The sequence below is a fragment of the Cyprinus carpio genome, unplaced genomic scaffold (assembly GCF_018340385.1).
Source record: "Cyprinus carpio isolate SPL01 unplaced genomic scaffold, ASM1834038v1 S000000350, whole genome shotgun sequence".
Taxonomy (NCBI): domain Eukaryota; kingdom Metazoa; phylum Chordata; class Actinopteri; order Cypriniformes; family Cyprinidae; genus Cyprinus; species Cyprinus carpio.
In genome coordinates this window covers 67179-94524 of record NW_024873096.1, presented here as the reverse complement: position 1 = coordinate 94524, position 27346 = coordinate 67179, and the positions used below count along the sequence as shown (strand labels likewise).

At 36.8% G+C, this 27346-nt stretch overlaps 1 protein-coding gene across 3 annotated transcripts; it reads right to left on the bottom strand.

Annotated features, from left to right (window-relative positions):
• LOC109090305 (mitogen-activated protein kinase kinase kinase kinase 4-like) lies at nt 1-27346 on the bottom strand. 3 transcript variants are annotated; one of them, XM_042753905.1, is made up of 13 exons: nt 27315-27346; nt 19758-19930; nt 19551-19668; nt 19005-19238; nt 16311-16428; nt 15558-15710; nt 15312-15455; nt 15077-15211; nt 14887-14987; nt 11409-11558; nt 11088-11247; nt 1707-1846; nt 1-952 (listed from the first exon to the last, which is right to left on the bottom strand). In XM_042753905.1, the coding sequence occupies exons 1-13, from the start codon at nt 27342-27344 to the stop codon at nt 869-871; spliced, it is 1740 nt and encodes a 579-aa protein (XP_042609839.1). In that variant the 5' UTR covers nt 27345-27346; the 3' UTR covers nt 1-868. The 3 variants fall into 3 exon arrangements, with proteins under 3 accessions (XP_042609839.1, XP_042609840.1, XP_042609841.1); XM_042753906.1 differs by having other exon boundaries at nt 19005-19097; XM_042753907.1 differs by lacking the exon at nt 19005-19238.

Sequence of the window (27346 nt, the reverse complement as noted above, 5' to 3'; positions counted from 1 at the left end):
TGCAATACCTTACTTTATTTTAACAAACAAACCAATATGGTACACAAAGACAAGATAAAATGTGACCAGATGGCTGGAGATTGACCAGCTGAGAGCAGTTATAGCTTTGACAGAGTGACAAAGTTCCAAATCCTGTTTGTCCAGCAGCTCCTCTGGTATCAACTGTTATGATTCTTAAGTCAGTGGACAACATATAAAATTAGTCTTCGCTCAGGGAGTGGTTAACAGTGTAACAATACAAGTTCACTCAAACCATCAATTTTGCAAATCAATGGGAATATACTTAATGGAAATATATTTAACAAGTGCAATAGCTAAAAAATAACAAGGACACTTATGAAATGTGTAGTTAATATTATAAAAAAAAAGAGAAAAGAAACTGCATCACTATATTAACCAGCACTAGTACAATGATACTGTGTGACCCAGGTCTTTGTGGAATTGACAGTTTCCCAGAAAGAAAAACAAATGAAAACAGAGAGATATTACAGATGGCCAGTCCATGAAAACACACTAACATACACTAGAGTATTAATTCTCAGCCCTTCAATTCCTCGGTTGAGCAAACAAAGCCCTGAATAATAATAAATGTTCATAAGGTGTAAGATAAAAAAAAAAAAAAAAAAAAAAAAAAAAGGAAAATAAAAACAAAATAACATGAGAGATACAGCAGATCACAGATAACAGAGCTGTGGACATAACAAATGGCATAACACTCTTCCACTTAAAGCTCCTACTCCCTTTCAGAATGTCTTTTATGTTTACATAAGATTCTCTCAGAGTTTTTCCCACAACAGTGTAGTGTTTAGGACAGCACAAGACATTTGAATAGAATTGTTGGTAGTTTCATTAGAGGAAAGCATCCTCATCACCAGTTAAGTAGGTTGCTCCGTCCGAGAGTCATGAAATAAACTTGGCTCACCCCTCCAGAGTGCACAGAGGCGAAGAACACCTAAAGAAACAAAGTGACTGCAGATGTTAAGATTACATATAATTTATAATCAATAAAGGGTTTACCCCTCCACAAAAAATGTCACTGTTTATTCAGCCCTCATTCCAAACCTGTATGCATTTTTCTTCACAATAGAGGACAAGAAAAATGTCTCTGTGTGTACACAAAGTAAATGGGATCTTTATTTTTTAACTGCATAGAAAAAAAAAAAAAGGAGTGTTTTATCAGCAGGACAAAAATGGTAACAAAATTTTGCGGTATCTTTGTTCCACACTACATGAACGAACTTAATAATAACAATAAACTAAACAAAAAAACAAAAAACCAACCTTTTTGAATGAAAACACAATTTAAAAAAATTAAGGGAACACTTAAATCACAAAAAAAAAATTAAGGGAACACTTAAATCACACATTGGATCTTGATGAACAAAATATTCAAGACTTTACTTATATACACTGTGTAATTCTTTGAGAATAAAATTATGTGACATTGGTCAATGCAAACCAAAATCATCAAATTTGATTGCAACTGTTACTATTATTGCACTTGTATACAAAACTTTGTATTTTATACTTGTTATAGAGTGTTGTGACGTCATGTGCACTGCCGCTGGTGGTAATCGACCACCGCAGTGACGTGGTTGTCATGGCGACCGTCACAGTCCTACTTAACTTCTTTTTTTTTGTTACCATAAGGTGTGCCATAATCTGTTTTTTTTTTTCTGTTTTTTTTGTGTGTGTGGATGTCTAACCTTGTCATTTCTTTCACATAGAAACTTCAACTGTTGTGCCCTCTTGTGCATGAACACACCATCCAGGTGACCAGTCTCCAAAGAACGGATCTCAATAGCTTTCTCCCCCCAGCCCATGATCTGGTTCGATCTGATGTAAGCTACAAAAAGATGCAGAAGAGATCATGATCACAATTAAAGTTCAATTAACTGATATATTCCTGACATAAATTAAAATCTGATAAAGAAAATATACACACACACCAGATCTTAGTAAGGACATTGCACAGACTTTCATTAATTTTCAGGTTAATGATATTTTCTATCACCTAACCCAACCCCTAAACTCACCAACACAGAAACATGTGAAGAACATTACATTTAAATAAAAACACCTTTTGGCTGATTTAAAAGCCCTTTAACTAGTGAGGACCAGTAAAATGTGCTCACTAGTGGGTTGTCCAAGTATTTCAAAATATAAGTATATTGTGGTGAGCTGCCGTCAACCTGGGAACTATTAAAAATAAACAATCCACTTGTTCCTGATGCTGGGATCCTTATGAATGATCCAAATCATCCAATAATTAATCAATTGACAGTAAATAATTTCAGAGTAAGTCAAAATAAAATCAAATGTAACAATTTATTATCAGTCAGGTAAATATGTATTATGCCAATTACATAGCCAATTCAAAGATATCAAATCAATACAAAACATAAAATTCTCAAAGATGAATCTAAGAGTAAGATGCATACCTGGCTTCTAGAAATATACATAGGACACACTTCATGCTATGGACTCATTCTGGCTACAGAATCGCCCTGATCCTTTTGCAACATTTCCTTAATTACTTCAGACCAAGACAAATATCCCACGAGATGTAGACAGGAACTAACAATTGGAATTTGCATTGATTATGAAGAGACAAAAGGCATTTTGCATGAAAGACACTGGGAAATGGCCACCCTCTACAATGTGCAAAACATCTCTTAACTCTTAGGATCTGTATTACCTTTTAGCCTACTTCTTGTAAACTTGAGACCATTGTACCAGTCACCCTGAGACAATTCAAATGGCACCAAACATGACTCTAAATATTACTAGCATTCATGTAAAACATTATATTCTACTACTGACCATTCTGAGTGAGCTGGGTGAAGGGAAGGATGGGTGAGGGGAAGGAAGGGGATGAGGAGGAACCAATGCAAATGTGAGAGGCATTTTCTCGCATTTTCTCTCAGTGAGATGTGAAAACAGTTAATGCACTGTGTGTCTATTTTCTGTCTCAGAAGATCAAAGAGTCTGACGTTCTGTAATTCTTACAGCAATATCAGCTGACTTTTCTCTCTGGATAACCGATCGGATCTGTCTTTCCAGCACAATATTTAAATAAGTCTGCAGAGACAGGCCCAGTGCAAAGTCAACCTGAAGTGGTGGGTTTTCTTTTTTTTTTTTTTACCCCAATTTTTATTATACAGACAAAATGAAAAACAAACAATCATAAAAGAGAAAACATTGTCTGCACTTTTTTCCTTTTTACACATTTCTTTCCCACATATAACTAAATGAGGAAAGAGACAAGGAGAATAATAAAAATAAATAAATAGACATAGCCACCCCCCACCCTAAGAACCCCCAGGAGGATTAGAAAATATAAGACAAACAGTATTTGTATACAATTATACTTATAAGATGCATATAATAAAAAAGAGAGAGAAAAAAGAAAAGGAAAAACAAGTATAATCAACTATACCAATAGTATATATGGATGGTAAAGTATTAATTGGAAATAGTATAAAGAAGCATACAAACATACACATATGCATCCAAAACAATACACACATATACCGGTTCAAAAATCGGTTCAATGTTTGCACACCCATGATTTACATAATTAGTCGGAATCTAGAGAGGACATGGAGTCGTAAAGATTTAGAATCGGGTTCCAAGTTTTATAACATTTATCAGTTGAGCCCCGAGTAGCATATTTCAATTTTTCAAGTAAGAAGGAATGACATCAGATCCTTTAACCAAGAGGTAGTTGGGGGAGGGGTTGGACACTTCCAATGCAACAAGATGCACCTTCTAGCTATAAAAGAAGCAAAGGCAATAACCTCTGCTTTCTGCCTTGTGATAGAAGACAGGAGAGACACGCCGAAGATGGCAACTATAGGACATGGAGATAAAGAAACATGCAGAGCCCTAGACATGAAGTCAAAAAAAGAAGCCCAAAATGAGGCCAATTTTGGGCAGCTAAAGAACGTATGAGTGTGATCAGCGGGAGAGAAGGAGCATCTGGTACAGGAGTCTTCTGTTTGTGGGAACAATTTATGAAGTCTAGCTTTAGTCAAATGAATTCGATGCAAAAACTTTTAGCTGAATGAGACTTAGCCGAGCACATACAGTGGTAGAGTTAACTCTAGCAAGGGCCTCAGACCATAGCTCTTGCGATAACTTGATTTGCAACTCATTCTCCCAGGTTATCTTCAAGCAGTTAAGAGAAGATGTACTAGATGAAAGTAACATGGCATGGATAGAGGATATACGACTACCACCTGTAGAAGCTGACAATAATTTCTCAAGCAGAGATTTTTCTGGTAATAGAGGGAAACTGGGGAAATTGGTTTTGGCAAAATTACGGAGTTGAAAATACCTGAACAAACCTGTAGAGTTTAAGTTAAATTTGGAAATAAGATTGGTAAATGTAGCAAAATAATTATCAATAAAAAGATCTGAAAAACAAACAATGCATTTATCTCGCCATCTTTTAAAAGTGTGATTTATTTGTTGAAAGCAAATCAAATTCAGTTTGCAACTTCAAACGTTTCACCTTAAGATCGGGTTTGGGATCGCGGGAATACTGGCTATCCACCTCTAAAATTGAATGGATAAGCTCTTGCTGACGAGATTTCCTGATCTTAGCTAAGTGAGCACTAAAAGAAATTATTCTGCCACGAATAAACGCTTTAAATGTCTCCCATAAAAGAGAAGCAGATACTGATTCAGTTTTGTTAGTCTCAATCAAAAAAGTCAATATTTTTGGATAAAAATTCACAGAAATCAGTTCTGGCAAGAAGTCTTACATCGAATTTCCACTGAGGTCGGCTCTTAAAAGGAGGTAAAAAAGAAATATCTAACATATGTGGGGCATGATCAGAAATAACAATGGCTGAGTAATCTGAAGAAATAACTGAAGAAAGTAGGGCTTTGTCAAGAAAGAAGTAATCGATCCGTGAGTAAACATGGTGCACGCTAGAGAAAAATGAAAATACTTTATCAGAAGGAAGGAAAAAGCGCCAGGGGTCTACACAGCCTATTTGGTTTGTCAGTGAAATTAAAGACCTGGACATAGTGGAAGATGATGTAGATTTAGTCACAGATTTATCCAGATTATTATCGATAACACAGTTGAGGTCCCCTCCAAAAATAAGGTGATGGGGAATCAAGATTTGGGATTTTCGAGAAAAGCATGGACATAAAAGTAGGGTTGTCCCAATTAGGGGCATATACATTTACTAAAACTACAGGGGTATGGAAAAGAACACCACTGACAATTACAAAGCGTCCTTCAGGATCTGAGATTACTTGCTTTGCTAGGAACATGACTCTTTTATGTATCAAAATTGCAGTACCTCTGGATTTGCTATTAAAACTAGAGTGATACACTTGACCAATCCATTGTTTACGCAACCTGATGTGATCACCCATCCGCAAATGCGTCTCCTGGAGAAACATAATATCAGAGGACAGTGTTTTTAGATGTGAAAAAACTCTGGAACGTTTAATTTGGCCACCTAACCCACGTACATTCCATGTAATGATTCTAATATTGTGCCCCAAACCCTCCTCCCTTTGAGTTAACAGGGGGTCCTTATTCATAAAACTGCAAAGGAGAACATAATGAACTAAATTGGCGGAAAAATAAAAAAAAACTATGTTATTTTAACATCAAGCCGGTTAACATGTGTGAAAAACAAAATTAAAAACCAAATAAGACACAAGAATCCTCCATCAAACACAACCCCAGAACATGCCCAGAACATAGAGAACAAAAACACAAATATTTTCAAAAACAACAAAAGAAAGACCCTTCTGATACTCGTCCACTTAGACATGGCGAGTCGCCAGAAAAAACTTTATCTCAACCGATTAAGTAGTGGAGTTGACTCCGACAAACGTAAAGAATTTAACACCAATAAGACAAGCTCTCCTGATAAAGAATAGACAGGATGCAGTTCAGCAAATGTGCAAAACGAGTACACAAGTTGAAGCAAGTAGCTATAAAGTCTGGCAAGAAAAGAGGTGAGTCGAGCAAAAACCTGAACACTAAATTAGTCTGAGTGAATATTGAAAGACTATATGACTTTCAAGCACACACACACACACACACACACAAAAAAAAAAAAATTAAAATAAATAAAAATAAATAAATAAATAAAATATTTTTTTTAAATTACACAAAAAAAAACAAAAAACATTGAAATTGAAATATATAAAAAAATGAAATTAGATATATATTAATCAATAAAAGGGAGAGAAAAAAATTAAGTGTTATACATTATCGCAAATTAAATGATGTGTGTATATATTAATCAGTAGAACGAAAGAGAAAAAAAAAAAAAATGTACATCTGTACATTAAGTGTTCAGAGCATAAAGCATTTACTCACGGGTATATATAAAAGAAAAGAAAAAAAGAGGCAGGAGTCTCTCCTTATCTTCAACGCTGCCCATAAAGTTACTCAGTAAAGTTTTGATGGTAGAATTTTTCTGCAGCATCAGGAGAGTCGAAGTAGAACTCCGAGCCGTTTTATGACACGCGAAGTCTAGCTGGGTAGAGCATGCCCAAAACGAACACCGCGTTTGTACAACAGGCCCTTGACATTGTTGAACGAAGCTCTCCTATTAGACAACGAAGAACAGAAGTCCTCGTAAAATTTGATCCTATGACCCTTGAATGTAATTTCTTTGGAGGATTTCGCCCATTTGAGCACGGCCTCCTTCTCAATGTAACGGTGAAATCTCACTATAATCGGACGGGAATTTTGACCTTGGCGGGGTTTGGGTCTCAGGCTCCGATGGGCTCTGTCAAGCTCCGGAGGTGCGGGAAGGGCATCGCCGACAACCTCGGTGAATAAATCTGTCATAAACTGCCTGACATCCTTTCCCTCGATATCCTCCGGAAGACCAACCACCCGAATATTTTGCCGTTTGGACCGCGAGATGAGATCTTCCACGTTAGCTCTTAAAGCGACGTTCTCCTCCGTTGCCAACACCAACTTCGACTGAAGTGTAGAGACCTCCTGCTCGAGATGAGTAATCCTGTCGCTGTGATCGGATAAACTAGTTTCCATATCAGTGATGGTAGTCGCCTGAGTCGCCAAGGTAGACCCAATAGAGGCAATGGACGAGTGAATGGACTCAAGCGACGAATTCAGCAGCGCGGTAAGTTCGCCAGTCATGTTTCTCCTCAGTTTGTCAAGTTCGCTCACCAGCGTGTCAGTTGTTAGCGGGTTTGTAGCGTCGTCCGACATCTTGCCGCTTTCTCTTGCCCAGGATGAGGCACTTTGCTTTGAGGGTTGTTTTTACCGCCAGCTCGTGTACCTTTACTCATTAGGAACAAGTAACCAAGACCAAAAGTAGCGCAAAAGAAAAACGAACCAGCCCCCAATATAGTGTTATGAAAAATAATTGTGAATTTTAAGTCGGAGCTCTTACACTACGCGTCTCTCCACTACATGGCAAAACCGGAAGTCCACCTGGTGGGTTTTCTTTTGAAAAGCATTTTCAATAGCGGGACATTTTACAAATCAATGATAAGACTCATTAGTGCTCAACACAGGTGTTCTCCATCTTTTTTTCCTGACAGTTCGCGAGAGAGGGGGATGTTTTGTGTGATGCCGACCTGTGAATGCAGACACGATAGGTGGATTGCGTTTACATTACAGGTCCTTCTCAAAAAAATAGCATATTGTGAAAAAGTTCATTATTTTCCATAATGTAATGATAAAAATTAAACTTTCATATATTTTAGATTCATTGCACACCAACTCAAATTTCAGGTCTTTTATTGTTTTAATACTGATGATTTTGGCATACAGCTCATGAAAACCCAAAATTCCTATATCAAAAAATTAGCATATTTTATCCGACCAATAAAAGAAAAGTGTTTTTAATACAAAAAAAGTCAACCTTCAAATAATTATGTTCAGTTATGCACTCAATACTTGGTCGGGAATCCTTTTGCAGAAATGACTGCTTCAGTGCGGCGTGGCATGGAGGCAATCAGCCTGTGGCACTGCTGAGGTGTTATGGAGGCCCAGGATGCTTCGATAGCGGCCTTAAGCTCATCCAGAGTGTTGGGTCTTGCGTCTCTCAACTTTCTCTTCACAAATTTCCCACAGATTCTCTATGGGGTTCAGGTCAGGAGAGTTGGCAGGCCAATTGAGCACAGTAATACCATAGTCAGTAAACCATTTACCAGTGGTTTTGGCACTGTGAGCAGGTGCCAGGTCATGCTGAAAAACGAAATCTTCATCTCCATAAAGCTTTTCAGCAGATGGAAGCATGAAGTGCTCCAAAATCTCCTGATAGCTAGCTGCATAGACCCTGCCCTTGATAAAACACAGTGGACCAACACCAGCAGCTGACATGGCACCCCAGACCATCACTCACTGTGGGTACTTGACACTGGACTTCAGGCATTTTGGCATTTCCTTCTCTCCAGTCTTCCTCCAGACTCTGGCACCTTGATTTCCGAATGACATGCAAAATTTGCTTTCATCCGATAAAAATACTTTGGACCACTGAACAACAGTCCAGTGCTGCTTCTCTGTAGCCCAGGTCAGGCGCTTCTGCCGCTGTTTCTGGTTCAAAAGCACACGCCTGTGCACGGTGGCTCTGGATGTTTCTACTCCAGACTCAGTCCACTGCTTCCGCAGGTCCCCCAAGGTCTGGAATCGGTCCTTCTCCACAATCTTCCTCAGGGTCCGGTCACCTCTTCTCATTGTGCAGCGTTTTTTTGCCACACTTTTTCCTTCCCACAGACTTCCCACTGAGGTGCCTTGATACAGCACTCTGGGAACAGCCTATTCGTTCAGAAATTTCTTTCTGTGTCTTACCCTCTCGCTTGAGGGTGTCAGGTCGGCAGTCTTACTCATGATTGCAGTTTTTAGTAATGAACCAGGCTGGGAGTTTTTAAAAGCCTCAGGAATCTTTTGCAGGTGTTTAGAGTTAATTAGTTGATTCAGATGATTAGGTTAATAGCTCGTTTAGAGAACCTTTTCATCATATGCTAATTTTTTGAGATTGGGTTTTCATGAGCTGCATGCCAAAATCATCAGTTTTAAAACAATAAAAGACCTGAAATATTTCAGTTGGTGTGCAATGAATCTAAAATATATGAAAGTTTAATTTTTATAATTAAATTATCTAAAAAAAACAAAATTATCACAACAATCCAATTATTTGACAATTACCATTCAACTGATGCTTCGTCTCAGTGTGCCTACTTATAATACACCCTTAAAGTATGTACTCTTCTGGTGAATAAAAAGTGCACACTTTTGAGTGTGTAGTAGAAGCAAGCTTTGGGATATACTTTCACGTCACACAATTGCGTCTTTAAAGGACCGCTCTGTCACACATTTTACATGCACCCTGTCACTGTAAACTGGCCTGTCAATCATCATCATAGTTAACATCCTCCACATTTCATTTAATTTAACTTCCTACCGTACTGGAGAGAAAAGTAGCAGCACATTGATCTGCCAGTTGCGGGTCTTTCATGTGGAGAACTCTGCTCATATTTTCTGTATAATGATGCATTCAAAAGTTAACGACCAAATGGATGTTTATAAAAGTTCACATTGCTGTTGCAGATGGAATATAACATGGATAACAATAAATATATATATTTTTTTTTACCAGGTTAAATGTTGATTATAAGTAACCCCTTTTTGTAAACCTCTCTACCTAACCATGGATCGTGCATCTGCCACGTTTGTAGTTTTTGTTTTATTCGTGTTTGTAGTTCGGGACCAAATCCTTCGCCAAAGCGCAATGGATTGTGGGCAGTTTTAGCTGATTGCTGATCGGATAACATTCTGATTAGAAGTGCGTTTACACTTGTCTTTTCAGGTCACAGGTCGCATGTTAATGCCAAGTGTAAATGCAGCCTAATATGGAGAGTAGTAACATCAACAAATTGATCTATACAAACTAGGGATAAGTCGATCCGATATTCATATCGGGTAACAGCTCCGATACTGCCATTTTTATTGGATCGGGTATCGGTCAGAGAGGGCCGATCCAAATCCGAGATTTTTTTTTCTTCCGATTGTGCGAATTATTCTGTGTTACTTCTGAAGCATATGGTAGCACAAAGTCTTTTCTCCACTGTGGCTGTCAGTCATTCATTCAGCCTTTAAACCTTGGTCGTGTTCGGTTACGACAGTCAGCTCAGCAAAGCTCTCTCCTAGATCATTCTGTGTTCCCATTATTATACGTGATTTGCAAATACATGTCTATGATTTTGCAAAATGGACTTTATCTTCTTGCCGGAGATTAATGTTTTGTTACTTGCTACCGGGTGTCTGTGAGAACAAAACACGGGCAGAGAAAAGACTATAAAATATTTTAACATGCACAGTAACTGAAATTTAAAACTGTTAAAAGAAAGGCTCAATAACTGTTGCACAGATATAATACACTATGCATCAATTTCGCTTTTTTTTGGAAAAAACTTCACTGAACCCTAGTTATGGAAATGGAGGCGAAAAAGGTGGATCGAAGCATCCCTAATAATGTTATAGTATATACTTATATATTAATACATTCATGAATGTTTTTAATGAATGGATTTTATAATAATATAAATAGCAATGTGTAAAATTTTACCATATTTAGTGCAACACTTTTATTTGTTCCCCACAAAATACTGTTTTTTTCACTAAATGTTGGATTTCTAAAATTATTGTGCACTGATTTTTCTAGAATAACTTTTGTTGCCGAATTATCCACTAACCTAGTTTATGATAATTCCCTAAGTCCCTAATGACTTATAGCACGCAGCGCTTTGCATTAAAAAGTGCAAAGCACAAAGGAAAGCAAAATTGATGCACAGAAAAAATGACAATAACAATCCAAAAAAATTAAATCAATTGTTACATTCACAAAAAAAAAAAAAAAACTTAAATCAGATTCACTTCAATTAGAAATATAATTAGAAACTTTGCACACCATCAGTCAAATCCTCTTCATGCTCTATTTAATATTTCATTAGCTGCACTCAAGCAAATTATTTATGTACTTCATCCACAACTCTCGATTCTTGTTTTCCACTAGGAATCAAGAAAAGAGCATGTTTTCTGCAATCTGAAGATGAACAAATGTTCAACTTACCCACAGAGGTGGGCATCTCACCCCACTGCAGCACCACGTCTTTGGTGATCCTTCCATAAGTGTTTACATACACACCTTCATCCTCATAGCACACCAACAGCTCAATGCCTTCTGTGTTTGGGAGGATGATGATGGCATGGGTCTGGATACTCGTTTGAATCTGAGAAAAAGTGCAAAGTATTTGATTAAAGTGATTATAGAATGCATGACTGGTCCTTCAAATAATTTAAAACAGTAAAGATCATAATGTTAAAAGCTGGAATAAAAAAAAGAGCATCTGACAATACTTAATTCAGTATTCAAAGTCCTAAAAAAGCTTACATGTGTGGGAAGGTAGATGTCATAAACTGCCCCTGAATCCACATCTACAGCATGAAAACCAGAGCAGGAGCCATAGATGACCTTTAATCTTTGACCCTCTTCCACAGTGAGATCAACTAAGTGAGGCTTGTGGACTAGGTCTCCAAATGACTACAAAACAAGATGGCAATATCAGTTAAGAGATACAACCACCACTTTGATTTTCAAAAACTTTACATTTTTTTATTACTACAACCTGCAATTCAATTTCAAGTCACCTTTATTAGTGCTATATACAATACAGTTTGTTTGTTAAAAGCAGCTTCACAGAAATATACAGTGTTGAGGCCCGTTCACACCAAGAACAATAACTATAAAGATAACTATAAAGATAACGATATTAGCGTCCACACCAACGAACGATATCTTCTGTTTATTCCAAGTGCATGCTCGTCTGGCGCTTTAAATTCTCGAGCTCGTTACAGCAGGATGGATTCTGATTGGCTGTCAATTTTTTATCGTTCATCAGTTGAAAAAAAAAAAATCGTTTTGAAAGTGATTCCAACTATATCGTTTTTCTTTGTCTTTATCGTTACAGTTGTGGTGTGGACTCTGCTGTTCATTAATACTGAAAACGATTTTTAAAACTATATCTTTATCGTTATCTTTATAGTTATCGTCCTTGATGTGAACAGGCCTTTAGGGTTGTAAAATTCTTCACTTATGAAAGGACAGCAGTGGTGCAATGTTAAAACAAATTCCAATTCATATAAAAATAAAAACAATATAAAAACATATAAAAAATTATTTAATATAAAAACATAAACATAACATTTTTTTTAAATATAAAAACAAATTCCAATTCAAATGCAAAGCAGCTCTAAAAATACAAAAATGTTATTCAGCTAAATTCAGTTCAGTGTTGATTCAATCAGTTCAATAACCGTCAATGTTGCAATGATTCTCCCTATGTACAAGTCCTATTTGTGATGCTCTCTGCCCTATTTAGCATAGACACAGCCCTGCGTGAGAAGCAGCAGTCCGCAATTACTGTTTTCTTACTCTAGCTGCTTGTCAGCGCCAAAGTGACATTAGAAGTGTTGGGTTTTGGGATGCATCAACTAACATAGGAGTCTCCACAGACTCCCTCCATCTGAGCTGCTGTGTTAAACTTTAATTTTTGAAGGAAATGTCACAGGAATAAATCGTCCTATTGATTGTGTCCTATATGATTGTGCCAATCATTTTACACCAGACTGCCTCACAAACAAGGGTCATTTCAATGCTAAATTTTCGCAAAAGTTGATTCTGAAAGAGGGATCGATACCAACGCTTCGTGTGTGAACATCAGCTCCAGACAAAGCAAGCACGTCACATTTTGTTTTCCAAAATGTCTTCAATCGATTGCACTGCATTTTATGTATAATAATTTTTATTCTTAAATGTTTTAATTCATTTTAAATAAAATCATTAATTTTTTTACATTCCTTGTTTTATTGTTGTGATTATTTATTTTTATGATTATTTTAATTCCTTTTATATGTTGAGCACTTTAAATTACCATTGTGTATGAAATGTGCTATATAAATAAACTTTGCCTTGCTTTGCCTTTGTGAAAGAGCTTCTTAGCACTCTGTAAGGCTAATGTTGCTAAAGCTACCATTGTCTCTGCCTATTTTCACTGATGCTGCCTTCACATTCTACCAGAATAATTGTAAATAGGAATGTGGTAGATAAAACATTGCATATGAAAGCAATCATAAATCAAACACACTATATAAAAAAACAAAAACAAAAAGAATAATTGATTGTTGTGGCCGGATTGGTATAGATATTTATAAACCATAATTTGACAGGTAGCATTTTTTGTTGTCAAATTGAATTACCTACTGTTTTAATGGGAGGTAGCAAAATCTGACAGGGTAGCACAAATTGACATGATTTCTTGAAGCTCCACCCTCTTCTGAAAAGAGCACCAGCTCATTTGCTTTTAAAGGGATAAACACAAAAATGGCAAGTTTTGGCTCATACCCTAAAAGTGGCAACTTTAACAAGCTATAAAAAAAAAAAAGATCTGTGGGGTGTTTTGAGCTAAAACTTCACATATACACTCTGGGGAAATCAGAGACTTTTTTTACATCTTGTAAAAAAAGGCATAATAGGTCACCTTTAAGGTTTTGGTTTAAGGTTAAGGTTTTTCAGACCCCAAATAAATAAGCCAAAGAAACCCAAACTCCATTAGGTGACAGAATTGAAAAAAAAAAAAAAAACCTCAAGAGAAATCAGGCTCAGTGGGGGACCAGAACTCTTCTGGTCTAAATCAACAAACATTATCAATTATAAGGGGTGTCCCCGAAGCCGAATACCTTATTTGGAAAGGCATGGATAATGGCTTCAAAAATGAATAACGGATAACGAATAATTCTGCCCGAATATTCAGGTGAGGCTGCAGCACAGTCTGGTGTTTGCTAGATTCACAGGTGAGCCAGGGGATCAGCGCAATATTTTACACAAACCTCTAAATTCACTCAATGAGTGTGTGAAGTGAATGAACGTAAACTTTATGAATGAAAAGAGTGCAAATCAAACACCGCATTGCTGTTGCCACTACGTGCATCTCTTAGAAATCAGAGCTTGGCAAGAGTAGGCCTAATATTACCTAAAATATTACATCATTTTTATATATACATTATATTTGTGTATATATAAAAAAGGCAATGATTTAAACCTTATAGCCTACGATATGATACACGAATGAATAAGCACAGCACGATTGCCAATCAAACTGTTATCTTTTTTTCCCCATAGGTTTTCCAGACCTGCAAATTACTTAAGTGAAATACTTTTTTAAACTCTGCAGGAACCGGTGAGCCAAAGGAATTCATGTTGTTTTACATAATCCTCTAAAATTACAATGCAGTAACAAGTGTGTGAAGTAGCTAAATGAGTTTATAAATGAAATAAGTGCAACTAAAATAGCAGTGTTGCAGTTGCCTTTTTCCATGCATTTCCTGGAAATGACTTAATTTCCATATTTCTAAATTGCGTAGGAACCCTTAACTGTTTTAATTTAGATACTTAAATATCTATTTATTGGATCACGAAAGGTACCCAAGCTGGGATTCGAACTCACGTTGCTCGAAGCACTGCACTGAAAAAACAGCTCCGAGTGTTAGATGTTTAAATAGGCTAAATATTATAATCATAAAAAAATAATTATTTTAGTTATACACTGCATATTTGTTCAGTGATAACTACGAAAAAAAGATAGTCTGTAAAACTATAAACATAATGGTCTTATCAAATACCGAGCTCCGCCTACTTCCAGTTTTATCCAAATACAAAATACAGATACAAATAATTTTGTGGTTGATACAGATACAAATACAGATTCAAATACTGGCTTCACTGCACACTCCTTCAGCCTACAGATAAGTATACATCAAATCTGAATTAGGTGGAAAAATGGTGACTTAAATATGTCAGGTATTGCACTCACCTTAAAAGCCATAAACTTGTGGTACGGCTTTGGTGCCCAAGCATACACTTCCACTACATTTTTCAAGGCAATAACCAAGAACTTGATTCTTTCATATTTAACTAGAATGTGACAGAAAAAGACATTTTATGATCGTATCCTACAGATTCCAGTTGTACTAACCATGTCTGACAGCTGGAAACTTACTTACCAACTTTGTAGTGCACACATCCCTCCAGCTCCCCCACTGTCGTCCAACCCTGTTTCTTTTCCACCTCAGGGTCATTATGCAGAATCTTGTTCCTCAGCCATGAGAGATAATAAACTCGCAGTTTGTTCTTCTTTCCTGTACAAGGGTATGATTATAAACAACATTTAAAATATTCACTAAAGGAATGAACAAGTATTTAAACATGCTCTGATAAGTCTGTCATATATTTTCCAACCTGATATTGTCACAAGAATATTAAGGCCTTCAAGAACATCCATTTGTTGAAAACGGCGTCTGTTAATAAGTGGATAAACTTTCCCCTGCCCACTACGATCAAGAAGCATGAGGCCACTTTCAGTTCCTACCAACAGATTTACTCCTACACAGCGAGAGAGAGAGTGATAAAAAATACACAATAAAATGTTTATTTCCTGTATCCACATATCCTATGTCCAGTGCGCAATTACTGTGTACTACATACCCCAGAGTGCAGCACAGAGAATCTCAGAATTAAACCTCTTTTTGTATTTGCGGATTTCAGGTGTGTCACTCTGTGGACGAGTGTTTATTGGGTTTACATTCACCACAGAGCCCTTACGGGATGGGTCCTGCAGACGTCCATCATTACTAAAGCCTGTTGAGAAAACATACTCATACAATCAACTTGTGATTTAAATGTTTTTAGCTAAAATATATTGATTAATAATTTAAACATATTTCATGTTTAAATATTTTAAGAATTTAAATATACTTCAAGAAAAAACAAAAAGATTCCATTGATTTTTCATTATAACACTGCAAACACTGGCTCTAAATGATAAATACACATGATTAGTAGTTTTATATATCACAATATAATGATTTTGCTATTTTATATTTGTTATTAAAAAAGAATAAAGATACAATTGAAAAACAGTGCTTTATGTTTTTACAGCAGGTCTATTTAATAGTAGCATTCAAGTAAAATAATAGAGAAATTGAATAATCTGTAGTGGTCCTTACAGGGCAGTATACTGGATTTTGGTCACGACACTTCATTTAACAGCAAACTGTGCCTCTCCTTTCTCATTTCCACTCCACGTGAGACTCAAGAGTAGTGATGTCTGATTTTATATATTTGCAGTATATTCAGTATAGCAGAATGTCTATCGATAGACACTTTATATTGTCACCACAACATATATTGTCACATAACAAGTCTTATGTCTTGAAGAAATACTTGTCAATGACTTACCCATGTTGTTGAGGGAACTGCCACTGGAAGGAGAAATCTGTAGAAGACGTGGGTCAATAAATGGGGTAAAAGAGGAAGACGACTTGTGTTTTTGCAGTGTGTTGCTGGAAGATTGTGTCTGGAATATACAAAAAATGATGAGTACAGAAACAGGGTAGAACAATTTAAGGTGATGTGTTTAAGTCCCTCATATCTAAACTTAACATTAAATTAAATGTAACTTATGCAAGTTATCTCAATTCAAAACCAAAAATCAAAACGTAATAATCACTTTAATGTAGCTTTATATCGAAATCCTCCAACATTCTTTTTTACAAATCCTTGTTTTGTACTTCTATCAGTGACCGTTGTTTTGATCTCTCCCCTGCGCTTCTGCGTTCGTCACTTCTGAGCAGCGCATGAGCTAAGCCAACCTCATACGTCATCTGCCCAGAGCTGCTTCCGTGTACAACAGTGAGCGTAAGATAGATTAAATTGATTATTCTTCTAAATATGGTTATGTTTATGCAGTAGAAGTTTGACTATAAATGCTCAAACCCATCATAAATTTACTTGTGCGCTCTCGGCCCCCTGGTTGCCGAGGTGATGTGAGTCTTTTGTACGATCACCCAGGGCTGAGTGTAACCTCTATGAGTTTAACCTGTTTACCTTATGGTGTTGCTGTTTTTTTGTTCCTTGGACCCTTCAGTGTCTAGGCCAACATTACACATGTGGTCGTTCCTCTACCCTAGCATGGCGTGGTTGTACTGTGTTCCCATAGCGTCTTTAGCAAGACGCAGTAGAGTCCGGCAATGGGTCGGGTACCCCACGGGTACTCACTTAAAAGAAACAGGCTAATGAAACAGGCTAAAGTGCGCTTTGTTTTGCGCCATTCAAGTAGCCTACCATCGGCACCTAAATAGGCTATGGAACCTGATAACTATACGCAAATAGACCTATTGAAATGAATGAAAAAAAAAAGAACAAGAAAAAATACAACCTGAGCCTGTCGCTCACAAACAATAGCCTTACTAGGCTACGAGAAGCATCTGCCCGCATCCCCGCCCGTGAATTTTAGGAATGTCACAATCCACCCGTTTTAGCGACTTTTATGTGGGTACCCGACCCGTCGCAGGACTCTAAGACACAGTTTGAGTGAAGTATCGACAGGGAATGTACTTGGTTACGAACGTAACCTCGATTGCCTGAGATACGGGAACGTGTACTGCGTTCCTAGCCGTGCCAAGTAGCTGCACGACGCAGTCGTCATTTCAGTCGAAGTAACCTGAATCCTGTGGCGAAGCAGCCACTTATATAGTCAGATGGCCCCGCCCATTCTGGCGGGCTTCGCAGCCATAGGTTCATGCAGCACCACTGCCGAGCCATTGGTTCGTCTTTAATACACTGCACGAACCGATGGCCATGTAGTTTCACTGTGTGACCGAATAAGGCTTCAGTTTAGGAGAAAAAAAGGACTTTCCCATAGGACAATTTCCCTTTAGCAAGACACAGTACTCGTTTCCCGTATCTCAGGGAACCGAGGTTACGTTCGTAACAGAGTACATTTCCCTTTAATAATAGACACTATGACTACTAACATTGTTTTCAGTGATGTGCAACTTGCATATATCTGTTAACATATCAAAAAATGTGTTTTAGGATTTCATGCTGCTTAACGATCCATTGCAAGGCCTTATCTGTGTGTTACAGAATCTGGGACACTCTTAGCATCCCCCAATCGAGGGCGTAGAATTTAGTAGGGATATATATGTCCCTACCTATATTCAGCAACTACTAAATTGTCCCGAGCAATAATTTTGATTGAACAATTAAATATATGTATAGCCTATGTAACCACTGTTGTTGTGATTTAACACCTTATTAATAAACCCTAATATGTACAGACAAGCAGAAGAGCCCAGAATATGAACCCAGCACTCTAATGCTCTTTCACTCTAAGGCTTATAATCATAATTGTATAATTATTTTCTTCTGAACATACTAACATAAAAAACACTCTCTTAATGAGTTATGAGTATGTTGCTACCATGGGGGGTTGGTACTGAATTGTCCCCACCAATGTCAAAATCAAACCTACGCCCTTGCCCACAGTGCTTCAAATTCATCTGCTCATCTTTACCACAATATAAGTAAGTTTCGACCATTATCTTTACTGCAATATAAATAACTTTCAACCACACCAAGGAACAACATTGAACTACCTGAAATCAGAGATGTTACTAATTGAAATCAAAGTCAAACTGTATATATATCTCAATATCAACATAGTCGATTCAATATCTAATAATTAAATTTGAAAAATGTAAAACTCACATAAGACTCTTTGGCAACCAACTACTGTTCCACTTAAGACAACTTTTCTTCTCTACATTCACAGATTCCCTCTGGATTACCAAGTGAGGCTTGCGACCTGAAATAAGCTAAAAAAAAAAATGCTAGAGACATGCACAGATGAAAGGTCTGTTGTGTACTGCACCATCTACTGAATGAAAAGCTGTTCTTTCAGTCTGACAGACATTCGTTTTGCTCTTGCTATGAATAGACCCATTGCTTGTGATTTCTTGCATTTGGTGATAAAAGGACTTCACGCGCTACCAAGACCTCAAAAAATAATTGTTTTGCTAGAAGCAGTCAGAATAGTAGAGCTCACAGGAAGACAGCAGCAGAATTCAGTGCCAAGGGCAGGGGACATACCTCATTGACTATCAGCATGTCCATGGGAATCTGGGGGGACATTGATGGGCTGGCGTGACTGGATGAGGGGGAGGATGAAGGGGAGTGATGGCTCTGTTGGATGAGATCAGGCAGCAGGTGAATGCGACCTGCATAGCAGTTTCTCTCCTGGTGGCTTAGATTGTGTGAAGGGCTCAAACCTGGACCCAGACTGGGCCCGGGAATGGGAAGCAACTGCTTTCTCTCAGCTATACTCTGGAACCAAGAACAGGGACAGTTCAGTCTGAACTCAGCTAAAAAGAGAATGAGGGTCTGAGGGAAGGAATGCTGTATTCTGCAGAAGTCATCAGCTTAAACACTGTATTTGACTCATTTGTGGCTTATCTTGCACTGCTCTTAATAGCACATCTTTTTTTTTTTTTTTTTTGGACAAAACATAACCCAAAATAAAAAGTCAGCACAGAAATGATGGGGAAAAATATGGAACACAATGACAAAATATGTTATATATGATATGATATATGACACAATGAAACTGAGTTGAATTGAGAAAAATTGTTACAATACCTGTCTAACGATTAAAGTTACATCATTGCTAGGTGTGGTGGCTGGATCACTCTCTGATTCATCATGAACAAGCCTGGTTTTCACTGACTCTGTTTCACCATTACTCAGCTTTGATGAGCTGGAGAGGAAAAACAATTCATCCTAAGATTTGTGGTTTCCTGTATGGTTTCCCGAGTAGTGGTTTATTAATGGGACTGTGTCACATACCATGTCCTTGAGTTCTCTGCTCCTGAAGTGGATTTATCACCCTGCTCCTGCTCCACCACATCATCATCTACATCTGAATCTAAATCTTCACTCGATGAGGAGTAATCTGTCACCTTATGATGAGGTCGCACATCTTCCACTGAACGTAGCTCCTTGGCTAGAGCAGTGAGATCCTGGAGGTGTGGGAAAAGTTTACATGTAAGAGTCTGTCAGCAGCACACTTAAATTGATTCCTCTCTTTCTTTCACACTGAAAAGTTGTATTTATTGCAAGTTGTATTTATTTTTTCTGAAGAAAGATAAACATGTATAGTGATGAATTCCAAAATATCAAATGTCATGGATGAATATTTACGGAGTAATCAACTATTTTGTAGAGATTTGTACGGAGTAATCAACTATTTTGTAGAGATAATGTTTGTTTTGAGATTCAGAGCCAAATTACAGGGGGGTGAAAACTACTTCAGAAAGATGGCAGCATCATAAGGTTACTTTTACACAGAGATTTGTAGTTCGATTAGTAAAATCTGTCAACTTTAGCAATCTTTGTTACATTATCTGCCAGTGATGACCATTCAAAAAAGTGACACTTTTCAAGTTTTCACTCCAAAGTTTGCATGCCTGTAACTGAAGTAGAATTAAAGTTATCGTAATGTACTTTTAGATGCTGGGTCTCAACAAACTTTCCTATACTAAATATATCGAGATCCTATCCATATTCAACGGTTTCAGAGATATTGGAATTTCAATATGGCTCCAGGGGTAAATCATTAAACTGTACACATTTTCAATGGTCAAAAACCCAATGTGTGTCAATTTGCAAAAATATAATGATCTTTTCTTTTAAAGAGGAATGTCTGAAAAACAAATAAAATTGAAACTAGAAATGTATTTTGTTTCCTTCCGTCAAAACAACTGCATTAAACATACTTGTCTGAATGCCATAAATGTTCTTTTTCCAAAGTTTGCGTGTCTATAACTCAATAAGTATTAAAGATATTGTAATATGATTTAAGATTCTAGTTCTTAATGAATCTTTTCTTTTGGAATCTACAATTTCAAGGCCCTGCATCATTCAGTCACAAATATATGGGCATCTCAATGAGGCTCCATTTTCAGATTGTTGGATATTACCCATTTCAGTTCTTGAAAACCAAATGTTGGTCACTTTACATACAGCTGATACTCATTGTATTTCAAGTGAAACGTCTGAAAAATAAGTAATGCTGATTGCTGAAACTAGAAATGTATCTTGTTTCCCTCGATCAAATAAATTATAAAGGACGTGTGAGTCCCATAAATATTTTTTTTCCCCAAAAAATTTACATGTCTGTACCTCAAGCAGCATTAACCCTCATCCGTCCCTCACGTATAATATAATAAAAGTGTCCCTCACGGGTCAAAATGACAGTTAGTCCAGCTCCATATCCAAATTTTAGTATCCTACCCATTTTCTATTGTCAAAAATCAAACGTGGTTTTGTTTTTATCTTGTCATCACTGTTGACAATGCAAATATGCAAATAATAACAGTAACCCAGGGTTTAGGAATGTACAGTATGACATGTGAAAGTATGAATGACCAGGATTAATTGTTAACTCTAGGTAAAGTATGAACAGTGTGAAAGGCAAAATAACATTAGGGTTTAGAATTACCCAGTGTTAATTATTCAAGTGTAAGAGGCCTTCAATGTTTGGGGTACTATCAATGATTCTGCCAAATATGTCCTTTAGCATTAGATACTACTTCGATCTATAACTGCTTCACATTTTATAACAATAAAAAAAGAAAAAGAAATTCCAATAATTAATCCAGCTGAGGTCAATTTTGGTTTATTAATGTGAATGCAATGTGGCAAAAGCAACCACACTTCTACATGAGCCGTGGGATTTTATTAAAACATTACAATACTGCATGCTTAAACTCTTTGTAGCTTCAGAAGCTGTTAAGCTTAACAAAATCCCTTCTTCCAAATATCCCTGATTCAAATATAGAATCTTTTAAATAGACTACAGAGAGCAAGGTAATGTGCCTCAACTTGACCATTTCAGTTAATTTTTAGCACTCAAACGTGTGTTCTATACATATTGTTTTGATAGAGGGAAACAAGATACTTATAATAATAATTTTAATTTCAAAATTATTTATTCTTCATACATTATTTTTTTAAATTAAATAAGCATCTTCTGTATACAAAGTGAACAACATTTGGTTTTCAACCACTAAAAATGGGTAAGATTCAACAATCTGAACATAGAGCTTCATTGAGATCGCCATATCTCTGGTAGGGCTGGACAATATATCAAATGATATGATCATGCGCATCTAGTCAGTAAATCTGGTTCCGTGATTACCGCTAAATCGTCATCACCTGCTTTCAAATGGAGCAGCATTTAATAGACAGAGCCGTAGATCACTGACAAGCTACACAATATCACGTTCATTATCGAAGGCAATTCATCTGTGATAATGAACGTGATATTGCGTAGCTTGTCAGTGATCTACAGCTCTGTCTATTAAATGCCGCTCCATTTGAAAGCAATTGATGGCGATTTATAGATCCGCAGCTAGTGTAAACATTAAAAAAAAATAAAAAATAAAAATAAAAAAAAACATCTTAGCAAAGTCCCTTTAAGGGAAGTCATTTCACTCAGTGGCCATCTTTGAAACACCTCTCAGGCATGCAAGTACTCCTATATCTTTGAATGGGGAAACATAAAACTCGCCAAAAAGGTTCACCAAACATATATGATTAAATTTCATATTTGAAATCACCAATGAAATCAGACAACAACTGCCTCATAATTGTTGTTTCTTATGCACAAATAGCATTAAAAAAAATAATATTTTTCAGGCTACAGCAGCCAATGGGCTTGCGCAGTCATGAGCGCGAGTTGACAAACGCTCCCTGTTTCAATTCATAGCTTTCAGTCATGTGACCGGCTTGAAGACTTGGAGGGCAAAACATCCATTGAACAGCAAGACAAGCCTGTCATTTTTTCATCTGTTTCACAGCCAAAAAAAATTTACCTCTCAAAAGAATAAAACATAGGTAAGTGAACAAAATGCAAGTTTTGGCCATTTGCAATCCATTTTAAGCACAATATTTCAATCATTAAACAGTGTGAAAAAACATTTTAAAAACACTTAAAGTGCCTTAATATATTTAAAACCGTAATATTCTCTATATCAATGATGCATAGTTTACATAGGCAAGCAGATGAGGCTGAAATATGAACGCAATCCGCTTAATGGATCAGTGTTTTCCTTCTAATGGAAACATTGCGTTTATATTCTCGCTTCATCTGCTTGCCTGTACAAAATATACATAATCAATAAGGTGTTTACTGAATTTTGCCTTTTAATATCTCAGATTTACAACATCACTACTTAATGCAAACTTAAAAATAACTGATGGTCAGTGGAGCAAAGCTTCATTTTGCCCTCCAGGTGGCCGTTCCTATAAGGTAGTGACATCATGTGAAAACTATCAATAGGAACCGGAGCTTTTGCAGTAATGCGATAACTTTACAAGGCAGGGCTTATTCGCCATATTGGGCATTGCACTTTCTCCCATTCATAAGTATAAGGAGTGCAGAGTCTTCCTATATATAAAGTCTCTGATCTCAGTCTCTGCTAGGGGTGACCCCGAATAGTCGATGATTCGATGCTTCGATTCGAGAAGCCTGATTTTGACTACCAATCTCACAGTTGAATATTCTCAGGGTGTTATGATTATGCCATTTTGACTATATAGGGGAGCTCAAATGTCTGATTTCATATAGAACTACCGGTTTTCTCCCAAGTTAAAGGGGTCCTATTACGCTCTTTTACAAAGTCTTGATATTGTTTTGGGGGTGTACTAGAACAGGCTCTCATATTAGGTTGTTCAAAAACATTATTTTTCACATATTTTACATTACTACAACACCTCTCTCATCAGTCTGGCATGAACGGCTCGAATAGTTCCTGCATCAAATGAAGGCCCGCCTTCTGAAATACAAATGTGCTGTGATTGGTTAGCTAAGCCAGTGTGTGCTGTGATTGGTTAGCTGGGCCAGTGTGTGTTGTGATTGACAGCACTCAGCGTCTGGTCGGGAAATGTCACTGCTGCCAGATTCAGTGTAAATATTGCGTCAAAATCAAATCAATTTGAGCGCGATATAAACCCGGATGATTGTAAAAACTCTAAGTTCGTCTGCCTTGGAAAAGCTAGCGTGTCTCTGACATAGTGATATAACACTTGCTGCCTTCTCTAGTGCAGTTCAACCAAGTCTCTTCCCATTCGTCGATCTTTGTGATATCACAAATCCCGGAAAATATGCGTTGTAGTCCAAACGAGTCATTCGTTGTAGTTTTTGAAAAGTGATTTCTGTTAAATAAAATATCTCCTTTTGAATTGGACTTTGAGCTTTGTAACTTTGCAGATCTTTTTTATGCTCAAGCAGCAACATTACAGAATAACTAAAGTTGAAAAGGTGAAAAAGCAAAATAGGACCCCTTTAATATACAGCCTATTATGATAAAGCTGTAAATAAGAATCTGAAAAGAAAGAAGCTTCAAATAAACATTTTAAAGTACGTGAATAAATCCAACCACCCCTATAGATTTAGCCTATGTTTCACTTTCCATAATCCGTGACTGACAGAGAAGCATCTTGGAGGCAGGGATTTAAAATTTAACAAGACTCAAACTGACACAGGCAGTGACTGTATTTTTTCAATCAGGTAGGGTACAAGTGATTTCAAAACATTTCAGCTGGTTTATATTTATCGTGGACATATTATTTACCTGATATAAGTTGCATTTGGTTGAGTCAAGCACTTCATTGTAGTACTACGGTGATTATCTCTTCAGGGCGCAGCGCGAGCAGGACAAACAACAATGCAGAATATTAATAACTATGACTGGGATTGTCATACACATACCATTATAATGAGAACACCATTATAATAAAACACTGTGAATTTTTTTGTTTAGCTGCCGTGTTTCTGCACGTTGTTGTTTGAAGAATGCATCCACAAAATGAGTTCATTCAGAGCCACGCAGATATGTTCATGCGTATTCGGGCCCTTTTTACAGATAGCCTATTAGTCCTAATATTAACGTTATGTTGTATGAATAACGAAGCGTTTTCTATGTGAAATGATGAGTTTAATCCCATTGATTAAAAATTTGCTATCAAATGGGTCACTCTACTAGTCTTCTTCAGCGCACGCAGTTCAAAACAGAAATGCAGAACATTAATACATTACATTTACATTTAGTCATTTAGCAGACGCTTTTATCCAAAGTGACTTACAAATGAGGACAATGGAAGCAATCAAAATCAACAAGAGCAATGATATACAAGTGCTATAACAAGTCTCAGTTAGCTTAAACGCAGTACACATAGCAAGGGCTTTTAAATAATATAATAAATGAAAAGAAAACACATAGAATAGAAAAAGAATAGAGCAAGCTAGTGTTCGTTTTTTTTTCTTTTGTTAATTGTATAATAAATGAGAAGAAAACAGATACAAAAAGAATACAAAAAGATTACAAAAAGATTAGAAAGCTAGTTAGATTTTTTTTTCCAAGAATAGAATTAGAATAGTGAGTGCTATAGTTAGAGGGTCAATTAAAGATGGAAGAGATGTGTTTTAAGCCGATTCTTGAAGATGGCTAAGGACTCAGCTGCTCGGTTTGAGTTGGGCAGGTCATTCCACCAGGAGGGAACATTTAATTTAAAAGTCCGTAAAAGTGACTTTGTGCTTCTTTGGGATGGCACAATCAAGCAATGTTCACTTGCAGAACGCAAGCTTCTAGAGGGCACATAAGTCTAAAGTAATGAATTTAGGTAAAGGGGTACAGATGCCAGTGGTGGTTTTGTAGGCAAAAATCAATGCCTTGAATTTATATGCGAGCAGCTATTGGTAGCCAGTGCAAATTGATAAACAGAGGTCTGATGTGTATTCTTTTCGGCTCATTAAAAAATAACCTTACTGTCACGTTCTGGAATAATTGTAAGAAATACTGTTATATAGGCTAACTTTATAATGAGAACACTATTGTAAAAAAAAAAATAAAATGTTTTGAATTGTTAGGGTTTCACTTACTCTTATACTTAATTATTTTTCTACCAGTCTGTAAACATTTTTTTCTGCTGTAAAGTTGGCCATTTTAACATGGGAGGTATTGTACCTGTGCGTTAACGTCAGTAATTATGGCTGTCGAATGTCTGACTTGACTCAATGTATTTTGCCCCACCCCCAAACATATGATTCGACTATCATTCAGATATCGGCAAGATTCGAAAATTCCGATTTAACTATGAAAATCCTTAGTCGGGGACACCCCTAGTCTCTGCACTGCAACTTGACATGCCTTGGTATAAAATACAAATTTAATTCACAATCATTTGGAGCATTATTCCTGCTGGCGTTCACATCAAGTCGTTCTTACAGGGTAAGCCATTTTCATTCAATTCGATGTAAAAACAATAGGCTAAGTATGTCTTGGACCCTTTAATGTGAGCGAACATTGCAAATAAGTTGGTTGCAAAACGGTATCCACTCAGGTTTACATTTTTGTCTGGTTGTTATTGGTCAGAAAAAATAAATAAAAAAATCACATTACTATGTTATAGCCTAGCCAATGATCACTAGATTTTATACAGCTGTTACTATAATGATTCTGTAAATGGTGATCAGCACCCTAATGTTATATATAATGTGGAAGTTACTGCCTTTTGCCTTGGCATGACAGCTCACTTTTTGCAGGCAGTGCAAAGGCAGAGTACAATAACTTCAAAATAGCGGTAAAAACCAAGTTTGAGATCATTTTCATCAAAACATCCAATTGCCAGATTTCCCATGTCCAACCTATAATACATTTTTCTGGACACATAAAAATCTTTAAAGCCAGTTTCACACTCTAGCGAGTTTCACAGTCTGGAGCAGAGCGGCAGTCCACCTGTCACTCAAGTGGCCATGCCCTTAATTATGCAGAACTTTAAGGCTTAATATAATTTAAACAGAGTTTAAAAAAAAATAAAGTCACCTCCTTCACAGTGTAAACATTTTTTTCCCAAATTAAAGTGGCCATTATTTTTCTACCAGTCTGTAAACATTTTTTTCTGCTGTAAAGTTGGCCATTTTAACATGGGAGGTCTACGGGACTGACTCCCTTTTGGAGCCAGTCTCTAGCGGCCAGTCAGTGAATTGCAGTTTTAGTCACCTCTGTGTTGGTTTCAAGAGAAAGATCAACTTGCATCTGGCCATTTGCATCCAACTCACCACACTACCTAGTTTAAAAATTGTCAGTGGGATTGCTTGATTGATTAATGGTAAAGATGATCATTGTGAAGAACACCATGGACAGTACTAAAAATTCCAAAACATAAAATAATGCAAAAGGAGTAGAGGAAGAGAGAGCTACACCCAGAGTAAAAATGTTCAATGTGAATGTGTCTATCATTTAGTTCAATAGAAACAATCCGTTTGAATATGAAGCCTTTTTGACATGTCTGCACACCAACAAATCAGATGATTTGACATTCAGGACAGCAGTTACTTACAGCATGTCTAGCTGGTCTTACAAAAACCATCA